Source organism: Myxocyprinus asiaticus, chromosome 27 (assembly GCF_019703515.2).
Source record: "Myxocyprinus asiaticus isolate MX2 ecotype Aquarium Trade chromosome 27, UBuf_Myxa_2, whole genome shotgun sequence".
NCBI lineage: Eukaryota > Metazoa > Chordata > Actinopteri > Cypriniformes > Catostomidae > Myxocyprinus > Myxocyprinus asiaticus.
The window spans coordinates 27,473,827-27,494,084 of NC_059370.1; the positions used below are offsets into that span (position 1 = coordinate 27,473,827).

The 20,258-nt window shown below is 36.6% G+C and overlaps 1 protein-coding gene across 4 annotated transcripts in view; it reads left to right on the forward strand.

Moving 5' to 3' along the window:
* The first annotated feature begins 2,251 nt into the window (after nt 1-2,251).
* The window catches only part of rab41 (RAB41, member RAS oncogene family), a 28,241-nt gene continuing 10,234 nt past the window's right edge, over nt 2,252-20,258 (forward strand). For 2 of the 4 annotated variants that reach the window (XM_051657894.1, XM_051657896.1), the window contains exons 1-5: nt 2,252-2,450; nt 3,477-3,535; nt 10,965-11,018; nt 11,473-11,578; nt 15,832-15,943. In XM_051657894.1, the coding sequence (XP_051513854.1) occupies nt 2,372-2,450; nt 3,477-3,535; nt 10,965-11,018; nt 11,473-11,578; nt 15,832-15,943 (410 nt within the window). In that variant the 5' untranslated portion in view covers nt 2,252-2,371. Of the gene's footprint in view, nt 2,451-3,476; nt 3,536-10,964; nt 11,019-11,472; nt 11,579-14,604; nt 14,711-15,831; nt 15,944-20,258 lie in introns of all 4 variants that reach the window. The other 2 variants (XM_051657895.1, XM_051657897.1) reach the window with 1 other exon arrangement.

Here is a 20,258-nt window from a genome sequence, read left to right on the forward strand (position 1 = left end):
TTCGCTGGCGACACCAGAACCAAAGCTCTGGTAGAAAGGCTGTGAACAAAGGAATGCTTATTTATTTTAGTGTGTTGAGGGATAAGCCTCAGCTTTTTATATATATTGATATTGCCTTGCAATCTTAATCTGTTTAATTACCCAATCTTTTTAGTTTCTTTTTATGAATAAATGTGTTTGTGATTGAACCTGCATGTCCTCACAGAAATTAACACTGTTAACTGAGGATCGAGAAGATACTAACTCATCACTATAGTAAACATTTCATTTAGGGTGTGAAACTATGTTGAGTAAGATTATCTCTGTTTAGACTTTAAAACATTTTGACACACTGGCTGTGAAACATTGAGAAAATCCAAAGAATATGGGCCAGCATGTTCCTGGTTGTGTTAAAAGTGAGAAATGAACTACTTAACTCTAATTAGAATCTTTATTTGAAAGCATAAGGTAAATGTAATTCAAATCTGAAGGTTATTGTATGTTTTGTAAAGCCCTATATCTTTTTCAAGTTTGAGTAGTCACAGCAATACAGTTATAATTTAATTATTTTAAAAACTTATTGTCTTGGAGAGTATTGAAGCACCTATTGAAATACCTTGTAGGTCACATTCAGTGCCATTTTTTATATCCTTTATCTTCTGTTCTTTTGCATGCTCTAAACATATTTTTGTTTATGTATGGAATATGGACTCTGCTTAAAGGTTTCTTTCTTTGAATTATTTTATTATGTCTATTCATTCCAGGTACAATGTGCAGTCTATTCATAAACGTAATGTCCCATGTTGCCAAATATTGCATTTAGATGTGTCAAGAGTTTTCAGTAATTTAATTTTTGGACAAGTCAGTTACGAGGTACAGACATTGATGCATATGTGCAGTACATTTTACTTTTTAAGAAGCTATTTTGCATATCAATATAGAGACGTTTTAATGATTATTGATAAGTGACTGTTTTCTGTGTGAAACATGTTGGGTGTCCAGATTGACCTACATTTTTCTAGTCATCTTCCATATTTCCCCATTAATGTCAATTACCCTGCCCCTGTAATACCAGAAATGTGTGAAATATTTAACTAGTAAGATTCCATGGTGTACATTTTCAATAAAACTACATTAAAACAACTTTTTGATATTATCATCCTTACTGATGTGATATTCTAACTTGGTCTCTACATGATTTGACACTATTTATATTTATATTACTTACACCTATAAATCTAGAACGACATGTACGAGTTAAATATGTTAAAATAATTATATTTTAACATATTAATAAAAATTAATGAGAAAATATCTACACACAAAACAAGCATTAAAGGTGGAGTAAGTCATAAAATTCTGTGAATATATCTTCACGGTCCGATAGCTGTCCGTTCTGTGCGCTGGAAAAAAAAAAAAGCTTCTGAAGGAGCACTGATCTAACAGTGAAATCGGAAGGAGTAGACTGACTTTTCTTTTGTCAAAATCGGTATACATTGACTGAAATTTCGAAACACTGCCCCCAGTGGCCAAAGCGGTAAGTGTCGTAGGGCATATGGGCACGTGTGAGCTCCATTTATGTCCAGGAGAGATCGCCAAAAGTTAGTAGTGAAGCAAATTGTTTTCAGCTTTACAGGACGTTATACAATGAAGAGAAAAGCATATATTTATATATTCTACCCTCAAACCCAAACCTTACCTTAACCGTTAGTGGAGTAAAAAAGTAATGTTAGAGGGAAAAGTGAAACCTCCGAATCATGCTCGTCATTGATTATTCAAACGTGGCCAGTAGATGCAAGGCGCTGCCAATCGCGCCAGGTGGAAAGGTACATACATTGAAACCACTGCAAACATGTCTGATAAGAATGCTGCGTGTCCGCGAGTCGGCATACAGTCGCCGATCCTAGGGTACCAAAACTATTGGAAACATCATGCCGACTTCACGTGTGATCACGTTGGTTTGTTTGGCTGTTGAGTTCAAATATCAACAGTCTTTCTCAGGAATCGCTTACTCCACCTTTAAGAGCTACATTAAATTTGGTTTATTATGTAAATGGTGATATACTGAGAGAGAAAACAAATTATGGTTAGGCGTGACAGTACACATAGGCTCTGTTCAAAACCTAATGAGCTGCCTAGCTATACAACAGCAAAGAACGTTCGATTCGAACCTAGACAACGTAGATCGGCAGCTCGATGGGTTCTGAAACACAGCCAAAGAGGCTCCTGCAATTCCCTCTCTGGCCACTGAGTGGCGCTGTCTCTCTCTCAAGAATCATCAGCTATCAGGAATCACTGGACTGTACAGTGCGTCCTTCGTCCTCTCACAGAAAATAATAACAACAACAACAACAGTAATTTAGATAGCTGTTTTGTATTTTACTCGATAAATATGTCTACTACGACCGGTGGCGGAGAGTTTGGCAACCCTTTGCGGAAATTCAAGCTGGTTTTCTTGGGCGAGCAGAGCGGTAAGTGTACAGATACAAGAGACGTGGACAGACCTACGCACAGGCCAGGTGAAAGGATGCTCCAGAGAGACAGATATTGTTAATTAAATTCCTAAATATTAGTCTGAGAGTCACGCAATAGAGAAGAAACATGTAAACATGTACTAAAAGTAATATAGGAAACGGGTTGTCATGAACAACACAGGAGAAATGTGGCACTGAACATCCTTACACGTTAGCAGTATTATATTATATAGCTATTGAGATCATCACATTCTGTTAGATTACGTTATATTTAAAACATATTAGTAACGTTTGGGTCTTTCCCCCAATGTTTATGGATTGCTGCTTGTATACATAGTGAGAACCCGTCTAGTCCTTGCGCTAGCATGTTTGTGTTGTGTTCTAGCTAGAAAGGAGAGTTCACGTATTAAAGGCCCCTTTTGAAGAGTGTCCACTAGTTAGAATGTGCCAGAACTATAAATAAATGGGTTTTCGTTTATAAAAACTACACTGTCTGCTGTGGTGCAGATGTATGTTAGTGGTTAGCAGTTAGCATGTTTCTAGCTAACCGGCTATGTGACAATCAAGATCATGAGATTATAAACCGCATCAGGGATGTTTAGCTTTGCCACATCGGCCACGTCACATCCACGTTTTCGTTTCATAATGGTTGGACTGAACATGAAGAAGATTTAGGGAAAGAAGCGTGAACGAGACATTCTGCATTTCTTAGCCTGTATTGATATGGTATGCTGCTGTGAAAGCAGGACGGCGACACCTATGTTGCCAACACCGCGATCAGAGTTCTGAAATACCTCCTGCAGACTGATGCCTTTACGATCAGTCGTTTGTATATGAATGACTCTTTTCAAACGTTCGGATCCAAATAGCAGTTTTGTCATCATATGATTCGATGCGCACGTTCGGAACGCGCCTATGATGGCCAAATATGTTGTCTAGGTAGGCGACTCACTAGATTTTGAGAAACAACAATTGTGCATCCCTTTGCTCTAATGCTGTATATGTTTGTTTCTTCTTCTGCAGTGGGCAAAACATCACTAATCACCAGGTTTATGTATGACAGCTTCGATAATACCTATCAGGTAACATCTGCTGTGACTATCTGTTTCGGCCCATGTTCATGTGGCAGTCCTCAGTGACGTCATCCCGTTCTTACCATGTTACTAAACATCTTACATAGGATTGTTTACTTCGTCAGAGCTGTATCGTAATTATCAATCTTTGAATGATTTGATTCATTGTTAGTTTTTTTTTTAAGAGTAGTTCACCCAAAAAGGTTAATAATTCTGTCATAATTTACTCACCCTCATGCTGTTCCAAATCCATATGACTGTCTTTCTTTCTTGGAATACAAAAGGAGATATTCTGAAGAATCTTTATGCTGCTCTTACAGTGACCAGGAGTTGTCAAGCTCTGAAGCTCTTTAATCTCATTCGCACTTGCGCATATTCAAACTTGGCTTGTTGCTATTGGTTATGAGATGTGCAAAAACTAATGGCATTTGACATCATTGACATCAAGCAATTTTTGATTTGATGCAGCAAGTTTAAATATCTGTGCCACAGCGGTTAGTTTTCAGTGAATAAGGACTTTGAATTTTGGACTTTTCTTTCACACAGAGGTATTGTTTGGCTTCAGAAGACTTTGTATATATTGCATCTATGAGTCATAATAACAGTAGAATAAAAATGGTACTTTTAGGTTGCTAAACCTAACCATTTTTCTTTGTTTTAGAACTTGACATGGATGTAGCGATTATACGATTTTACTATCAACCATGATTAAAATGTCATAAATCTATGGTTAAAAACCGTGAATTGTTTTATTTACACGTGGCATATACATACATATACTGGATCTATCCGCATGGTGCTTGGCAGGTATCGCAGACTGAACATGTATTTTCAGTTCATGTGAAACAGGAGCTACTACACATGTATTCCAAAATATAACAGAGGAATTTGATGGACCAGACTCATATCCACCAAAAAAGCAACTTCAATCAGCCACTTGGGAGCATTTGAATGACTGAGGGTTTCTGAAGACAATGGATGTAATAAAGACAGTCACAGAAGTCATATAAAGATACAGTACGCATCCTAAAAATGGGACAGGATGTTCCACTAATCATCCAACAACACCAACAATATTTTTAGTTGTGGTGCTTTAAAGGAATGAATTGAGAGATGCAACTTTAAAGGAATAGTTCACCCAAAAATGAAACTTTGCTGATAATTTACTCACCCTCAAGCCAACCAAGATGTATCTTTGTTTCTTTCTTCATCAAAACAGAATTTAAGACTTTTAGGATTTCATTTCAGGCCTCCTCCTCTAAACAATGCAAGTGAATGTCCTCCATTATTTGACGGTCCAAAATGCATATTTAGGGTGCATCAAAATAATCCACACGACTCCAGTCGACAAATAAAGGTCTTCTGAACCCAAACAATTGATTATTTTTAGAAGCAAAACAATACATATATTAGGGCTGAGACGATTCATCGACGTAATCGACATCATCGATTACAGAAATACATCGATTTGCATAACATGCGTCGGCGTGTCGCAATGGAGTAATTAAAATGGCAGCGTCCGGTTTAAGTATGGATTCCCCCGAAGAACAAGCTGCAGCTAAAAAAAACTCACCTACGGTCATCTAAAGCGTGGGAGTATCTTAGCCAGAGACCCAACAATGTGGTGCTGTGTAAGCTATGCAAATTGGAAATGGCTTATCACGGCAGTACAACCACCATGAACAAACACTTGAAGCGAAAGCATCCCAGAGCGCTTTGTCAACATGGCAGCAAAGAAGCTCCGTAAGTCCTGTTTACTTTTTGTCCCCACCCAAGCATGACATATTAGTATTACAACATGTGTTTTTGTCAGTAGTAGTCACTTTAAATTGATTTTCTAAATGTTTCCTCATCGCCCCCATGTTAAAAGTAATTTCTGCACCACTGCTAACGTAGGGTGACCATACGTCCTCTTTTTCCCAGACATGTCCTCTTTTTCGGACCTCAAAAAAGCGTCCAGCCGGGATTTCAAAATTTGCAGAAATGTCCGGGATTCGGCTTTAGTTGCATTATGATGTGCATCTGGTCTAATACTTAATTGTGTGTGTGTGTGTGCATATTTGCATTGCTTTAACCTCTCTTTGTAAATCCCGGCTTCTTGCACACCAATTGGTCAATTATAAGAGGCTTGCAGCAACTATTGGCCAAATTCCTGCCTGTCAATCTCTCCGCGAACGCGCAAAGCGCTGTGTGTTTGGCATCAAACAGTTGCTTGACAGTAGCAGCAAATGACAGCTGAGTAGAAACAATGCCAAAACAAAAGCAAATTTACAAAAGATTTGCACAAAAATTCCCATGCTTTCATCCAGGTCGAGATCCGTGGGAAGCAGAATGTATGACATGTAAAGCTGGCACTTATGTGTCAGTTGCTAATAAAGGTACAAGTGATTTAGAAGCACACGTTAGCTGTGCGAAGCATAAAGGGTCAGCAAAAGGTGAAAGTTCATCAGGTAAATTAACGGACTACTTTTTGCGACCAGGTAAAATTGTTATCACATTGCTTCATTTTCCATGGCCATTCAAAATAATACTAATAGTTAATGAAGGTACACTCATGGCATCAAATATTTTATTTTATTACATGGACATTCAAAAGAATGTTGGAAATTTTTATTTATTTATATAAATATAAATTTATGTTATGCTATAGAGTGTCTTTTTCACTGTATTAAAGTTTGTATTCATAGTAACACTGTTTTTTGTTACAGAATAATGCCCTGCAGTGCACACTTTGTTTCTTGTACATTTGTTTGTGTTTAAGAGAAGATGATTTAATAAAATATTGAAATATTAATGACAAGTTTTGTATATTTATTTTGGGTTAATTCATTGTTATATTAACCAATTAATAATTATAAAAAAATCTTTAGAATAATCGGCAAATTAGTCGTTAGATTAATCGACTAATCGGAAAAAAGATTTGTTAGATTAATCGATAAAGAAATAGTTACGTGCAGCCCTAACTTATATAATTTTTAACTACAAATGTTCGCTTCCGTACATCTCTGTAACCTGCGCTTATGAGAGGGATGACATAAGCTCGTTGGTAAGGTCACGCATCACAGGAAGTCAGGAAGCGCGTCGTTGTTTACAAGAGAAACTTGTGCCGTTCACAAACCAAAACAGTCCAAAACAATTTCAAAACAATAAAAAAAATTAAATAAATAAAATTCCAAATAATAATAAAATAAGAAACCAATGGCACGCTTCTTGACTCCTCCTCCACGTGACCTTACCAACGAGCTTACGTCATCACTCTCATGAGCGCATGTCACAGAGATGTACGGAAGTGAACATTTGTAGTTAAAAAGTATATAAGTATTGTTTTTTTCTCAAAATAATCAATCGTTTGCGTTCAGAAGAACTTTAACTGTCGACTGGAGTCGTGTGGATTATTTTGATGCACACTAAATATGCATTTTGGACCGTCAAAAAATGGAGGACATTCACTTGCATTGTTTAGAGAAGGAGGCCTGAAATAAAAGCCTTAAATTCTGTTTTGATGAAGAAAAAAAAATCTCAGATACATCTTGGATGGCCTGAGGGTGAGTAAATTATCAGCAAATTTTCATTTTTGGGTGAACTATTCCTTTAAGCATGCTTACAGCAGGATGTGCATTTGCGTGTAGTTACTGTCAGCGTGGTAAACTTTGCGAACTTGCATCATAAACCAAAATCTTTATTTAAAGCTTTGCTTTTGTAGAATAGGTGTGGGTAAAAATATTGTTTTTCAGATTAATCATGATCTTTATTTGAACGATCTCGATATCGATTCTTAAATCCCAAGATCGATCCTTCAGTCAATGCGCAACCCTCTACTACAACGAGAGGAAATCACTCGCATTTGCAACCAAATTTCGAGCTATGTGATTTAAGTGAATATATCTGGCAGCTGGCTGGTAAATGTTTACATTTCACTCACCAGTAATTGTGTAGTTTAAGTGTTCAGCAGCGAGATCCTTTCACAGCGTGTTGAGAGTAAAAGTTGTTCCGTGTAATGTGTGTCTTAAGACGAGATCCAAGCAACCCATTTGTCATTGAATAATGTGTCTCTTATTACCATTTCTGTTCTTTACAGTCAGTTGTTGATCAAAAACAACTACAAAAAACATTTAATTCTATTCATGCATTGCACATGCACTCATTTAAATGCGCTGTTTACAGAAATGCCGTTTTTTGTTAAAGAGACAGTACCAGTTTTAGCTTGTGTTCAACAAATCAATGTAAATACTTGTAAATAGTACAAATTATGCAATTTAACATTAAATATGTAACAAAAATAATATATGAAATAAAAAATCTTATTTATTGATCGAATACATTTATTTGTTCATTTTTAAAAAGCCAAAATGTGACCAAAATGATGAAAAACTAATAAAATATAATTAGTCAAATTAATATTTTCCTAATGTACCTAGTTAAAAGGTCCCCTGTATAATTAACAGCATTAGCTGGTTAGATTAGATAATTTATTTGACGTGTAAGCAAAAGGGAAATTATAACTGAAATAAACCCATATGAATCGACATCAGACCAAACGAAATCAGAATCGAATCGAGAGCTTGTGAATCGGAATTGAACTAAATCAGGAAATCTGTATCAGTACCCAGCCCTAGTGTACAAATTCACCGCATTCAAGAATACATTTCAATTTTAGTCATTATCAGACTTTAGATTGCCTGCTGTAAGCAGTGTACCCATTATTACTATTGCATAGTCCACAGGTTTATTTGTGAGGTGTTGTGGACCGATCAAAGGGACTGGGTTTTATGGAGTCTTTTGCCAATTCTTTATGGTGGGGTGACTGACAGACAACAGATTGCTTTAATAAACTTGCAAAAGAAAAAACTGTTGGATGCCATAAACTACATGTTGTGCACTCACAGTAATCTTATATATATATATATATATATATATATATATATATATATATAAAAAAAATTATATATAATCTGATACAGTTCTACTCAGCAGTCATTGAGTCTGTCCTCTGTACTTCAATAACTGTCTGGTTTGGTTCAGCTACGAATTCAGACATCAGAAGACTACAAAGGACAATTCGGACTGCTGAGAGGATTATTGGTTGCCCCCTGCCCCCCCTTCAAGAACTATACACTTCCAGAGTGAGGAAAAAGGCTGGAAAAATCACTCTGGACCCCACTCACCCTGCCCACTACCTTTTTGAACTGTTGCCTTCTGGCCGACGCTTCAGAGCTGTGAGCACCAGATCCGTCAGGCACAGGAACAGTTTTTTTTCCCTCAGGCTATCCATCTCATGAACAGTTAAAACTGCCCAATTGAGCAATAACTATGTGCAAAACACAGTTTAGTCTTTCTTATATTTATCCAACACATCCAACCTTTTCTGCCATTTCATTCCTCTGAGAAAAAAAAACATTTGCACTGTACATAACAGATTTGTATTTACACTGTACATAACAGATTGTATTAGATTTGCACTACCCATGTGTATGTATGTATGTATGTATGTGTGTGTCTGTATGTATGTGTATATTTATTATTTTTTATTATTATCTATGTCTTGCTGCTGTTTTTGTATAGTTGTACACTGGAAGCTCCTGTGACCAAGACAAATTCCTTGTATGTTTAAGCATTCTTGGCAATAAATCTCATTCTGATTCTAATTCTGATCTTACAGGTATGCACTTTGGATGCACAGCGAGGATCACCCTGCGACTCCAAGCACTCTGGTTACATTGAAGCGCGTCATTAGTCGCCCGGGATGCGCATGCAGCGTTGTGCCATATGTTGGAGCGTCTCTTGCTATATACCTCCTATTTCTTTATTGTGTATTTATCAGTTTTCCCAATGTAGGGCTGTGCTTGGTATCCATATATACAGGTGCATCTCAATAAATTAGAATGTCGTGGAAAAGTTCATTTATTTCAGTAATTCAACTCAAATTGTGAAACTCGTGTATTAAATAAATTCAATGCACACAGACTGAAGTAGTTTAAGTCTTTGGTTCTTCTAATTGTGATGATTTTGTCTCACATTTAACAAAAACCCACCAATTCACTATCTCAAAAAATTAGAATATGGTGACATGCCAATCAGCTAATCAACTCAAAACACCTGCAAAGGTTTCCTGAGCCTTCAAAATGGTCTCTCAGTTTGGTTCACTAGGCTACACAATCATGTGGAAGACTGCTGATCTGACAGTTGTCCAGAAGACAATCATTGACACTCTTCACAAGGAGGGTAAGCCACAAACATTCATTGCCAAAGAAGCTGGCTGTTCACAGAGTGCTGTATCCAAGCATGTTAACAGAAAGTTGAGTGGAAGGAAAAAGTGTGGAAGAAAAAGATGCACAACCAACCGAGAGAACCGCAGCCTTATGATTGTCAAGCAAAATCGATTCAAGAATTTGGGTGAACTTCACAAGGAATGGACTGAAGCTGGGGTCAAGGCATCAAGAGCCACCACACACAAACGTGTCAAGGAATTTGGCTACAGTTGTCGTATTCCTCTTGTTAAGCCACTCCTGAACCACAGACAACGTCAGAGGCATCTTACCTGGGCTAAGGAGAAGAAGAACTGGACTGTTGCCCAGTGTTCCAAAGTCCTCTTTTCAGATGAGAGCAAGTTTTGTATTTAATTTGGAAACCAAGGTCCTAGAGTCTGGAGGAAGGGTGGAGAAGCTCATAGCCCAAGTTGCTTGAAGTCCAGTGTTAAGTTTCCACAGTCTGTGATGATTTGGGGTGCAATGTCATCTGCTGGTGTTGGTCCATTGTGTTTTTTGAAAACCAAAGTCACTGCACCCGTTTGATCACCTCCATGCCACGCCGAATTGAGGCAGTAATTAAAGCAAAAGGAGCCCCTACCAAGTATTGAGTACATATACAGTAAATTAACATAATTTCCGGAAGGCCAACAATTCACTAAAAATGTTTTTTTTATTGGTCTTATGATGTATTCTAATTTTTTGAGATAGTGAATTGGTGGGTTTTTGTTAAATGTGAGCCAAAATCATCACAATTAAAAGAACCAAAGACTTAAATTACTTCAGTCCGTGTGCACTGAATTTATTTAATACACGAGTTTCACAATTTGAGCTGAATTACTGAAATAAATGAACTTTTCCATGACATTCTAATTTATTGAGATGCACCTGTACATAATGCCTCAGTGCTGTTGTTGCTTAATAAGAAAATATTCAAATAATCGTAAAACCGGTTTACTGCATTTTTTTCCTACTCAGTAATCTAACCGTCAAAAACGAACACTGTGGCATTATATTAACTTTAAAGAAAAGAGTGTGAACATCTACTTTTTTGTTCCATGAGAAATAGGTCATGCAGGTTTGGAACAACATGAGAGTGAATAAATGCTGAGAGAATTTTTATTTTGGGTGAACTTTTCTTTTTATGGCCTGTTTTAAACTGCACCATGTTTACTAATTGTTTCTCTCCATAGGCAACTATTGGTATAGACTTTCTGTCAAAAACCATGTATTTGGAAGACCGCACGGTAGGCAAGATCAACCCTTACGTATCTAAAATAATTTATTATTATTTTTGAGTCACTGTGTGTCCAAGCCTTTTGTTTTGATTGAACAATACCACATGTATTAAGGTTCATAAAACCTGATTTTGACAAAATATGTATTACTGATTAATGTTAGCATTGGAATTGGTGGTTTTTTGACACACATTGACTCCACTCCACCTCTGATATTTACACAATCACCTGCAAAAGCTATTAGACATCTTTATTGATTTGTCCGTCAAGTTATTTCACTGTCCACGTCACAGATTCATCACCATGATATTATTTGCATAATTCCTTGTGCATGCTTGTAGCTCATCACACTTATGTCATAGTTTGTCATTTATTTTTATTTCACCTTTTAAGTTTGGTTGTGTCTTTGTCCACCCTCACCCCACTCTCTTCCATGCCTGTTTTGCTGCATGGACGGTCATAGATTCGGTTACAGCTGTGGGACACTGCTGGGCAGGAACGCTTCCGTAGCCTCATTCCCAGTTACATCAGAGATTCAGCAGCCGCAGTGGTGGTCTATGATATAGCAAGTAGGTAGCTAGTGTGCCTGCTTCACGTTTTGAGCTAAAATCGGGTGTTGCTTGGGTAAATGGCACTCATGGAGCTTTACAAGTGTGCTGGTTGTCTAGTAATGTTAAAAGTAAACTGCTAGAGTTAAAGACCCCATGAAATCGCCTGATGAGCAAAGATTTCCATCCTGTGTTCAAGTACTTCCTATTCACCTTATTCAGCCCTGCCCCTTTTCAGCGTGCTGCTCTTCCGGGTTTTGTATTGTAACTTCCTTTATGTATTGAAGCAGCTGAGAAGAGTTGATTGAAATGGATTACGTGTGGGAGTACAGAAAGTATTTTTCACCAAGAGGTGATGGTGTGAGGTTACAGCACCCCTCTACTACGTGAAAAAGCTAGCGAGGTATTTTGCTCTAATGGTAAAAGTTTGTTTTCCGACACCCACGGAGGTAAATTGGACCTGGACCACGAATCACATTCCGACAGCTACGACACATTGCACTACTTCAATGATACAAGCGTTTAAGTATTATATGTGGAATTTGTTTTTATTTTTAGTTTCCAACTTGTTAATAATTTGTGTTAAAATGTGTAGTTGACATGAAATTTCAAAGAATGATAGTCTTGACATTACAAATACACTTTTTGAAATTAATTTGTCACCCCACATTTTTTTAAAAGGCTTAAATGTAAGTAAAATTGTTGAACACAGAATACAAAATAGATGTTCAGTTTCACTTATGTATGTATGTTGCCTACATAGCAGCACTCACTCCCCAGTTCATGGTTTGAGATGTAAAAATCTGCTCACTTCAACTATAACATGATGTGTGAATGACATAAGAAGATGACCAGAGGTGTAATACGGAGATATTTTTAATGACTTTGTGTTGTCTCTTGGAGTTTCAAGAGCACAGAGGCATATCAGTACGTCCACAGTATGAAGGTAGGATCGTGTGGATTTATGAATGAAGCACTCTTGTTTTAAAATCTTCACCTCTACTTTCAGTTGTTATGACATCCCCTGAAGACATTACAATACTCATGAAAGGTTCTGGGAGCCCTACAATATGTAAATCCACTTCGCCAGCGTATTACTCTTTGACATCAACACCATAGATATCCATATAGCAACCCCTAGGGCTGCATTCCATTTCAAATTTGTATCCCCGTCCCTTGCAAACTTCACTCCGTCTCATGGACTCGGATGTACGTCACTGCTTACATTGCGCGAGTGTCCACTACTGGTGGAGGACGTTCAGTGGGTTTAACTGGAACGCCCTTGATCACTTGGAGCATGTCGAAGGCTGATGTCAATTTGTGAATTATTTAGTGATTTTTGCACCTGAGAAAACAGTGTTTTCGGAGGTTGATTTCAGAGGCTTATGTATAAATCTTGTATGTTTATTATTAGTTTTTTTCATTAGAATGAATTGTTAGAAAGAATTAATCAAGATTTACACAAACAAAAATTTTAACATAACAATGAACACATAGGCTATAACTGTGTGATAAACAGTTTAAGGTAGCTACAAGTATTATGCTGTTAAATCTCAATTTAACTTTTCTAAACTGCTTAATTGACCTAACTTTACTTCCATCATACATTAGAATTGTGTGGGGGTGGGGTTTATGAAGTGCAATATGCTGTCACAGCACAGTCAAGTTGCACTGTGGTATATGGAGCTGCCTGAAGCGTACATCAGAGTAGATTCGTTCCCTCTGTCAAAATCGAGGGGTTGAGGGTCTGTCGACAGAAACTTCCCTCGCTCACTTAACGAAGTGGAACAGACTTCCAAAATGGTGGTGAGGATTCCCCTGAGGGGAAGTGCTTAGGGGAGTTAGCGAGTGGATGTTAAAAGTGAACTGGAACGCAGCCTTGATCGGAAATTCAAGGACAAAATTTTAAAGATGTCTGCGCTCTAGTTTCTCTGGCGAATAAGGTAATTTGAAACAGGAAGTTTGGGTGGGGCAGGTCGAAGGGCTAGTCCTTTAAAAAAAAAAAAAATCTAATAGGCTTTAGTCACATCACACCACTATATGTACAATGATAATGGGGAATTATAGTACTATGTAAAAGTCTTAGACACGTGAGATGTTTCACAAAAACATTTGTCTTAAGATGGTTATCTTCTGGAACAACCTTTCTGCCAACAACCTTGGAAAAACAGCAAGTGTACCTAGGAGAATTGGTGCTGTTTTAAAGCCATAAGTGGTTTTATTATAACTCCTCTTTGTATTAAGTTAATTGATAATTGAAAACTATTCATGGCATTATTTTTGAAAACATCCTCACTATTCAACATTTTTCACAACTGCGTCTAACTTTTGCACAGTACTGTACATTCTCATTCTAATGAGTATTTGATTGGACACAAATCTTTGTAGTGCAAAATAAGTCAGATATTTATGGTCTGTTTTCCCACAAGAGAAAGACTGTCAATATTAAATGCATATATCTTCTAAAAGTTGGACACACACTCATTTTTAAGAGTACACTAGTATATAGATGACTTCAAAGCTAACAGATATGGACTAAAATCAACAAAACACTTTAATTTGTATTCCATGGGGTCTTGTAAGAGAATAACTTAGGCTGTTATTCATGCTGCCTGTTACAAAGTTGAGCAAAGATTTTAAAAACGTCATCTGTCCAGACCTGAGAACATGTCCAGCAATGCTTATGCAAAAAAGAGTGCCATTTCCAAAGCATCTTGCAGAAAGAAGTGACATTCAGACAGCAGAAATGGAGAAATGCCTTCAGATGTTCTCTCAAAGCATTCTTATGTAACTTGTATCCAAAAACCTTAAATCTACAATTAACTGAACCATAAATAAGGAACATAAGAAACAAAAATTGCTAGATTCTGTCAGTGCATTTCTCCCTTTCCTTGATGGTTTGTTTCTTTGTTGTCCTTTTCCTCTAACCCTGCTCCCTTGCCCTGTCCTCTGCCCTGTCTCTTTCTATCTTTACTCTTATCCCTTCTTCCCCTCTGTCTTTCTATTCCCCCGGTTTCTTTGCATACGATGGTTCGCTGATCCCTCAGGTTCGTCTCCAGCTGTGGGACACTGCAGGGCAGGAGCGCTTCCGCAGCCTCATTCCCAGCTACATCCGAGACTCCACTATTGCTGTGGTGGTCTATGACATCACCAGTGAGTCTGAGCCTCACTCATTGGGTCAGCAGGGATTTATGTCCCTAGAGCAAAGATAGCACAATTCAGCAGCTGCTGCTAAGTCATAGCAGTTCTTCTTAGTATGGTTGCTTGTGAACAATGTTATTTTCATTTGTTTATTTTTTTCACTTAGATTAAATTAATGGTAGATGAAACATACTTCTCTTAAACACCATCCTACAAAAGGAAAACATTAGCTTTGCAAATTTTTCTCAGCGCATTGAGCATTGAAATGTCTTGTGCTTTAACTCCTGTCTTGCTGATTTTTAAACTAATGGTCTGCTAGCACACTTTCAGAGCTTGGCTTTGAAGTGAATCAAGGGGGATTTGTCCACTGCCAAATTTTCATTGTGCAAATATTATTTGTAGGGCTGTCAATCGATTAAAATTTAACTCAGATTAATAACATAAGATGCCAGTTAAAAGTGCACTCAGTAACATTTCTGTTAATGTTCGCTGACGCCTAGCGGCATGCATGCAGCATCATGTGAAAATAAGTTCTCAGTTACCAATGCCATTGTAAAAATGCTCTATGTCAGTGATTAATTTATTCAGAGAGTGAAAGCATCAATTTACAAGCACCATATGTATCATCTCATTTGAGTGCAGAAATACTGTAATATGATTACTGTTTCTTTCTGTTTAAAGTTTAGCAATTAGCAAAAAAATAAAAAATATTTTATGAATGCATCGTTATTGCAATTAACCACATATATCATATTTGCTAAAAAAAGCTGCCATATTACATTATTGTAGCAGACAAAAGAAATTACCCCAAATTATTCCTAGTACTTGCTCCACTGGTAGGAACGTCCCTTATTACGGAATTTACGTACAGGTCAGGGGACATGATAAAAGCGTTCATTTTTGTATCACGTTAAATTTATTTAGAATTAGTCACACTAAGTGTGGTAAATTGACAGCCCTGGTATTGGTATTGATGCATCTATTAAATCTATTGATAAATATATTATAATCTATTTAAGCACTTCCAGAAATGTTTTTAAAAAGGTATTTGTCCTTTTTAATGAGTCTATACTGAAATCACTTTTTTTCCCACTTTCTTTTTTTTCTTTTTGTTTTTTACTTTTTTTCTTCAGATCTCAACTCCTTCCAGCAAACCTCAAAGTGGATAGATGATGTCAGAACAGAGAGAGGAAGTGATGTCATTATCATGTTGGTTGGCAACAAGACCGACTTGGCTGATAAAAGGTACAATAATTGGAGACTAGAGGGAACTACAGTATGGTGCGGTGTAGATTCCAGGCTAATGGTCAGTGGTCATTGGTTAGAAAGGCTCTCATTTACAAATCCTTCTCAGCCCCTCACTCATTCTAAGTGTACTATTTGATTAAAGGAATGTTCCAGGTTCAGTACAAGTTAAGATCAATCAACAGCATTTGTGTGATAATATTGATTACAACAAAAATTATTTTAACTCATCCACCCTTTTCTTTATAAAAAGCAAAAATCAAGGTTACAGTGAGGCACTTACAATGGAAGTGAATGGAGACAATGAAAGTGAATGGGACATTTTTTTGAGGGTTTAAACACAGAAATGTGAAGCTTAGAATTTTATAAAAGCACTTACATTAATTTTTCTGTGAAAACTCATGTTTGAGCTGTAAATTTGTTTAAATTGTAATTTTTACAGTAATTTTTGGGTTTTAGGGTTTGTTGACATTACATCATCATGGTAATGAAGTTGTAAAATTGGCTATAACTTTACACAGAAAAGGTTAGTAAGTGATTTTATCACACTAAAAGCATATTTTATTATTTATTGAATATTATCTTTTATATTTTATTGAAATAAATGCATATTTCAAGACATGCATATCATGACTTGTGGTAAGGCTGTCATGATTATGAAATTTGGTTGATTAATTGTCAAACAAATAATTGCAATTATGTGTGTTTATTAATTTATGTCTGATTAATTTTCTGTTTTAGGGCTATGACAATTAATTGTCTCTTTTAGGGCTTTCACAATTAATTGTCATTCAAATTGTCATATTCCTTAAGGTGTACAGTATGTGTGCTTCATACTTCATACATTCAAGTCATTTCGTAATACTTTCTTTAGTTTCCATTTTTAATTTAAAAGTATATATATAAAAAAAAAGTTAAAAAATATAATAAAATTTATATTATGCAATAGTAAACTATTTCTGTCCTAATTTCTTCACTTTCACGCTTTATTTTAATGATCTTTGATTAAACCCACAAGCTCTTATTTCTCATGAAGCAAAACCTTTGAGATTTAATTTCATAATTTTATCACACCACAGAAAAAGAGTAAGTGTGCGTCTCCTCTGTGTCACTGTGTGTCATTAACACTGCGTGTATGAACCTGATATGTCCAGCAGGGTTCCCACACATCTTGGAAAACCAGGAATTTTGCAATGCAGTTTTCCAGTCATGGAAAATTAGAAACATAACTAAATGTCCTGGAAAATAATGATTTGTCTGGAAAATATTTCAGTATAATAAAACGGTTTGACTGTTTTGCTAGTTGGGATGGGCATTTTGGTCATTTTTTTCTACTCAAGTACTAATTGCGTAGAGTACTCGAGGGGCAATGACATGTTCATAACTGCATATATAATAACATGTCTGACAAATGTCTGTGGCTGCTGCATTGTGCCTTGTTGTTCCAGTGTATCGTCTATTCATTATTATAGGCTAATGTACAAAAGATTGCATAATCAAAATATAATGCATAATATTTTGTCATTATGTGAAGATTCGCTGCCCAAATCTGAAAGAATGTGCACAATGAGCATCTGTCTGTTCTACCTTCAGGTTACTGTAGTAATCTTAGTATGCGTGCACCAGTTTTTTTTAGTGACTGTCTAAACTGTCTATTTTCAAATAACAGGAGATGCCATAACCATTCTGTTTTGAATATGCGTGTTAAGTTGAAGTTCAGTTTTGAAGACGCTGCATTCTGTTCCATTTAGTTGTGCTCTGTCTAGCTGTTTGAAACTCTCACCTGCTGTATATGTGCTGCTTCAGCGTGTTGAGTCCACTGCCACACGCCTGGTGTGTGTGTCCAAATGTTTGCTCTTGTGAGGAAAGCCGCGATGCTCCGTATTGTTGTTACTGTGATTCATGAAGCGTTCCATTCAACTCGGAGAGTCTGAATTTCCACCTTTCAACTGGGAAAAGTGCAACAGAATGACACTTTATATTGGACATCTAACTTGGAAACTCGTGTGGAAATCTTCATTAATTTCGTCGAGATATAGATGTGTTATGTCACGCAAGGCAGGGAGGTTTACAGTCAGTGACAAACATTCACTTTTATTAAATAATATCCATTAACGAGTCAAAGTTTTTACATTAAATGATAATAAAACGGGTTTAGCAAATGTTTTGCAGAGACAGGTGTTCAAAACATGGTTAATTACACTCTCTTGATTATCGTTACGATAGCATTGCAGTGTCGTATCAGTTTGGTTGCTATGAGACGTCTCTGACAATCAATGTACTCCTCAAAATCACAATGTAATCAATCTCAAAATTAAAAATAAGCTCCCTCTTTGACACATGTATGTTTAGTTGTCAGGTAATTGACACTGGATTTCGAATTAAGTGAAAAGTCACATCATGCGTGATCACTGTCGATCATCGTTTTCATGATCGATCATTGCTGCCACATCCGAGTACCTAAGTACTTGAGTACTCATGCCCATCCCTAGTTGCTAGCAAGGTTTTCGTTACATGTACAAAAATATGGTAACGATCGGGGCTTGGAATATGAATCAAATATATAAATTTGTATTGTTTTGTCACTGCCGGCGGCTGCGCATTGTGAAACAACGTCAGTGGTTAAGGGCGCTTACACCCTCATTATTGATTACAGCAGCAGCCAATCGTGTGCTTTGCAATCGTGGTCCAACCGAGGCAGATCGCTTGATTGGTTATAGCTACAGCCAATCGCGTGCTTGGCTACAGCAGCGTGTGCACAGTGGGAAGCGGCAGTTGTGAAACTTCTCATTCATAAACAAACTGAATGACCTGGTACATGCACCGACTGACTGAATGAGAGGGGCATGTTATTCATTTACTTAAGCATCGGCATGTGAGTCTACCTTGTTCATCACAGAAAGAAAAGGGGCGGAAGAGCTATTAATGCGTAAAAGTGACTGTTTATACACGATGAGGGGCTTTCACATGGCTCACATCAGCCCTGCTGAATACATTGAAGTCTATGAAGTGAGCGCATCAGCGCAACTTCAGCTCCAACTTTACATCAAAGTGTTTTTCACACACGTTTTTGCCTCACACAAATTATGTCTTTGAGAGTACAAAGCTAAAATAAATATTTTAAAACTGTCCAAATTTATGTAGAGATATTGAATGTCTCAGAACATATTTTAATTAGTTATTACTTTATCGTTTCCGAGTATCCAGAGACCCCAGTTATTGAACTACAGTAATTACATTCACCAAACATTAATCTCCAGAAGTGGTCACTAAACTAGTCGATAAATGAAACTGAACAAATTTGTGAAATAGAAGCAAGCCACAACAGAGTACCCTTTATTTTTGCTGCTAATTCTGCACAATTGTGCAGATCATTTGCTATACTTGAATCATTAAATTAGCTTAAGTTAGTGCTTTTAGCTTGGTCTAAATATAACCCTGGAAAACATGTTTATGGATCAGTGATTGTCTCACCTTTTTCGCCTCTCATGAGTTTGTATCCCTGTGAGTTATAAACTTAAGACAATGATGACAGTCGGACCACTTATTTATTTTTTTATTAATTCACACTGGGTTGGTGCATGGTGATTCGGCCTTATTACTTCGGGATGTGAATTAATTTTCAGTAATTCAATCGGAGTCTGCTTGTACCTCGGATACCACATGTAGTATGCGTAAAACACAGAATCTAGTCATAAAAATGGCATTGGCAATAAAACGCAGTAGAGCCCAACCGATATGGGATTTTTGAGACCGATACCGATTTTAGAGGGGGAAAATTCACTGATTACCGATATGGTGGCCGATATGTAGTTAATTTTTGAGCTGGAATGAAAACAGCCCTTATCTATGTGGATTTTGCACCGATATGACTATGCAAAGGTTCTCAGAAGGCTGCTTTGTTAAACAAATATTTTTATCAAAGAATATTGGACATTATTATTATACATTGTCAACAAATTCTAGAAATGAACACTGAGAAAATAAAGAATAAATATAAATACCTTAATAAATATCAGTACTGTATGTTCAGTATCAGTCAGGTGCTGACCATTTAAATAAAGAATAAATTAAAATTATAGCTAAATAATAATCAGTACTGTATATTTAGTATCAGTCAATGGCTGACCATTTAAATTAAGAATAAATTAAAATTATAGCTAAATAAAAAATCAGTACTGTATGTTCAATATCAGTCAGTTGCTGACCATTAAAATAAAGAATAAATAAAAATAAAATAAATAGCTAAATAAACATCAGTAGTACTGTTTAGTATCAGTCAAATGATGACTATTTTAATTATGCCAGTCAATTA